General features: G+C 44.7%; 2 protein-coding genes across 2 annotated transcripts; both read right to left on the bottom strand.

The window, feature by feature from the left end:
- Nucleotides 1-447: 447 nt before the first annotated feature.
- Nucleotides 448-1,465, bottom strand: LOC126696267 (uncharacterized). Its single transcript, XM_050393035.1, has 3 exons — nt 1,227-1,465; nt 925-1,168; nt 448-768 (listed from the first exon to the last, which is right to left on the bottom strand). Exons 1-3 carry the CDS (start codon nt 1,463-1,465, stop codon nt 448-450), a joined length of 804 nt encoding a protein of 267 aa, XP_050248992.1.
- Nucleotides 1,466-1,597: 132 nt separating this feature from the next.
- On the bottom strand, nt 1,598-2,795 carry LOC126696266 (uncharacterized). Its single transcript, XM_050393034.1, has 2 exons — nt 2,632-2,795; nt 1,598-2,162 (listed from the first exon to the last, which is right to left on the bottom strand). Exons 1-2 carry the CDS (start codon nt 2,793-2,795, stop codon nt 1,598-1,600), a joined length of 729 nt encoding a protein of 242 aa, XP_050248991.1.
- Between the last annotated feature and the right edge of the window lie 391 nt (nt 2,796-3,186).

The raw sequence follows: 3,186 nt of genomic DNA, 5'->3' as shown, positions 1-3,186 counted from the left end.
TGTGAAATTTACTAGCTCCCACACTGAAGTGCACTTTTCAGAAATAAGGCGTAACCTGTATAGCTTGAGTATTTCAAATATCTCCATTAAATCACCCATATGCTTCTGATCCTCCTTACTTTTCACCACCATGTCATCAATATATACTTCCACCATCCTTCCGATCTTCTCTCTGAACAAACTCATCATCATCCTTTGATAAGTGGCTCTAGCATTCTTCAAGCCAAAAGGCATCACCATGTAGTGATAATTTGCTTCAAGGGATATAAATGACATTTTCTCTTGATCCTCAACAGCTAAGGCAATCTAATGATAGCCCTGAAAGGCATCTAGGAAACTCATCTTGGCATGTCCACAAGTAGAGTCTATCAACTGATCAATTTTCGGTACGGGAAATGGGTCCTTTGGACATACTCGGTTGAGGTCGGTGAAATCTACACATACCCTCTATTTGCCATTCTTCTTCTTTACCACCACGGTATTGGATAACCACTCTAGGAAGTAAACTTTTTTAATTGCCTTGGCCAATTTTAACTTTTCAACCTCTTCCTTCAACGCCACCATATGCTGCTTAGCAAACCTCCTCAACTTCTGCTTCTTTAGGGGAAACGCTGGGTCCACATTAAGCTTATGGGTAATGAACTCGGGATCCACACCAGGCACATCGTAGGGACTCCACGCAAAAACATCAAGGTTTTGTACTAACAATAACAACATATTCACCCTGTCTTCGTGCTTCATACCAGTTTCTACATAGAAACTCCTATCCTTATAAGGAAGTATACTTACTTTAATCAAATCGTCAACGCTATCAGCCCCCTAACTTTCTAAAGGCTCTTGTAATTTCTATAAAGGGACATCCTCGGCAGAATCCTTCCATTTTATCTTTTGGTTTAGTGCCGCTACTAAACATTGTCTTACTACCTGTTGATCTCCTTTCACCACAGAAACTCCATGATCAGTAAACTTGACCTTAACATGCAAGGTGGATGGGACCACCCCAATCGCATGAATCCATGGCCTGTCGAGTATGGCTGTGTAGAGGGAAAACGAGCCGACCACGATAAAGTTTACTATCACCTCATTTCCTTCTGTGTTCACGAGAAGTGAAATTTTCCCCTCTAACACCACCGTTCGGCCATCAAATCCCACTAGAGGAGTATTGTACCTAGACAAGTCTTCAGCCTTCAGCCTTCAGCCCCAACCCTTTAAACAAATCAAGGTACATGACCTCGACCCCACTTCCCTGGTCTACTAGCACCCTTTTTACTATGAAACCATTTATTTGAGCTGTAACTACAAGTGCATCGTCATGTGGTTGGGTAGTCCCTTCCAAATCATCATTGCCAAATACAATTGGCTCTCGGGAAGACTTCAATCTCTTTCCAGACTGAGAATCTTCACGGTTACCCTCTATTGGCACTACGATAAAGACCCCCCTTCGGCAAGCCACAATGGTACCCATTGAGGCTGCATGGATAACTTCTATTACTCCCAACGAGGGTGGAAGCGTATTTCACCGTGGCCTCGAGGTTTGCTTGCTTGCTCCATTCTTGGGACCCACAACGAATTCCTTCAAGTGCCCTGACTTCACTAGCTACTCCAGATGATCCTTGAATATCCTACATTGTTCAGTGGTGTGCACTTTGTCCTGATGGTAAGTACAGTATAGGTTCTGATTCCTTTTTGTTGGGTCACCCCCCATTTTGCTCGGCCATCGAAAGTATGGTTCATTTTTTATTCGTTCCAAAATCTTATGTACGGCCTCCTTAAACACCACATTGATTTCCCTAGTGTGGGTATCGGGCTCCTGAATCCTTAACTCCCTTCTAACCCATGGCTGAAAACCCCCTAACCAAGACTCCTTCAAGTATTGCAATGCGATAGGTGCCTTTCCTTTGCTTTGCTCCCAATCAGCTTCCAACATTTTATACTCCTCAATACACCTTATAAATTGCCGCATATTCACGAGAGGCCTTTTGGTCAATGATTCTCGTAACTCTGAATCTTCGGGCAAACCCAACCTGAAAGTACTTGCAACCACCTTCTCATTACCCCCACTGATCTCATTATACAACTCCCAATACCTATTGGCATAACTCCGAAGAGTTTCCCCCGCTCCTATTTTCATAGAGAGCAACGCATCTATCAGCTGTGGTACCCTGCTACACATCATAAACCAGACTCCAAACTCCTAAATCTGCTCTCCAAAATTGTGAATCAATCCCTTCCTTAACCCATTAAAGCACCATAAAGCAGTAGGCACGAGGCTAGAAGGAAACATTTCACACATCAATGCATCATTTTGACTATGTAGAGACATCATTTGAATATAATGGCTGACATGTTCAATAGGATCTATGTTCCTATCATATGAGATGATCGGTAGTCTGCTAAACCTCCTCGACATATGAGCTCGTTCTATTGCATCTGAGAACGATGACCGGGCCGCTCTACGTAGCACACGGCTCATGGCATCCATGGTTGCATTCCGAGGCCTATGCCATGCCGAGGAATCCGAATCCCTGTCAACGAAATCCCATGACATGTCCCTGGATTGACGGGAATCAGATTGGTGTGACGCTTTTCCATGGCTAACCCTCACACTTACCGACCCTTCAGGAGACTCACTGCGATTTCTTCTTCGGTGCCAGCCTCATACCTCCAACTCCAAGTCCCTTACCAATCTGTGCAAGCGCTCTAATTTCATTCAGAGGAAACCGAATCCCTGTCAACGAAATCCTGTGACATGTCCCTGGACCGACAAGAATTAGATTGGTGTTACGCTTTTCCATGGCTGCCCCTCACACTTATCGACCCTTCAAGAGACTCACTGCGATTCCTTCCTCAGCGCCAGCCTCATACCTCCAACTCCAAGTCCCTTTCCAATCTATGCAAGCGCTCTAATTCCTAATCCCTTCTATCATGCTACTCTTGCTTAAGGACTTCGGACGCCAACCAATATGTCTGCAACAATCCCTCTCTTAAACCAAAGCGTTCCTCATCCTACTCGTGTCTTTGGTCTTCATTCCACTTATGTCTCCTTTCCCGCCAGTTCGATCCTTGAGACGAGCCCCTGGGGCCGCTACTAGTAAAGCTTCCTGAATGATAGTCGGAAATACTTTCTCAACTAGCTTCTGCTGGAACAACAGCTTCGTAGGAGATTCCCATAGACGGCGCCAATTA

The sequence above is a fragment of the Quercus robur genome, chromosome 8 (assembly GCF_932294415.1).
Source record: "Quercus robur chromosome 8, dhQueRobu3.1, whole genome shotgun sequence".
Taxonomy (NCBI): domain Eukaryota; kingdom Viridiplantae; phylum Streptophyta; class Magnoliopsida; order Fagales; family Fagaceae; genus Quercus; species Quercus robur.
The sequence above is the reverse complement of the archived record's forward strand: the minus strand, read 5'-3'. Positions and strand labels throughout refer to the sequence as shown.

What these genes read in the sequence shown, in the direction of transcription:
- LOC126696266 (XM_050393034.1), bottom strand. Translation starts at nt 2,795, where the DNA reads ATGGAAAAGCGTAACACCAATCTAATTCTTGTCGGTCCAGGGACATGT. An exon ending in GCACCGAAGAAGAAATCGCA is followed by an intron (nt 2,163 to 2,631) that starts GTGAGTCTCCTG and finishes GATGTGTAGCAG; the next exon opens with GGTACCACAGCTGATAGATG.
- LOC126696267 (XM_050393035.1), bottom strand. Translation starts at nt 1,465, where the DNA reads ATGGGTACCATTGTGGCTTGCCGAAGGGGGGTCTTTATCGTAGTGCCA. An exon ending in GGAAGTGGGGTCGAGGTCAT is followed by an intron (nt 1,169 to 1,226) that starts GTACCTTGATTT and finishes AGACTTGTCTAG; the next exon opens with GTACAATACTCCTCTAGTGG. An exon ending in TGGTGAAAGGAGATCAACAG is followed by an intron (nt 769 to 924) that starts GTAGTAAGACAA and finishes CTTCCTTATAAG; the next exon opens with GATAGGAGTTTCTATGTAGA.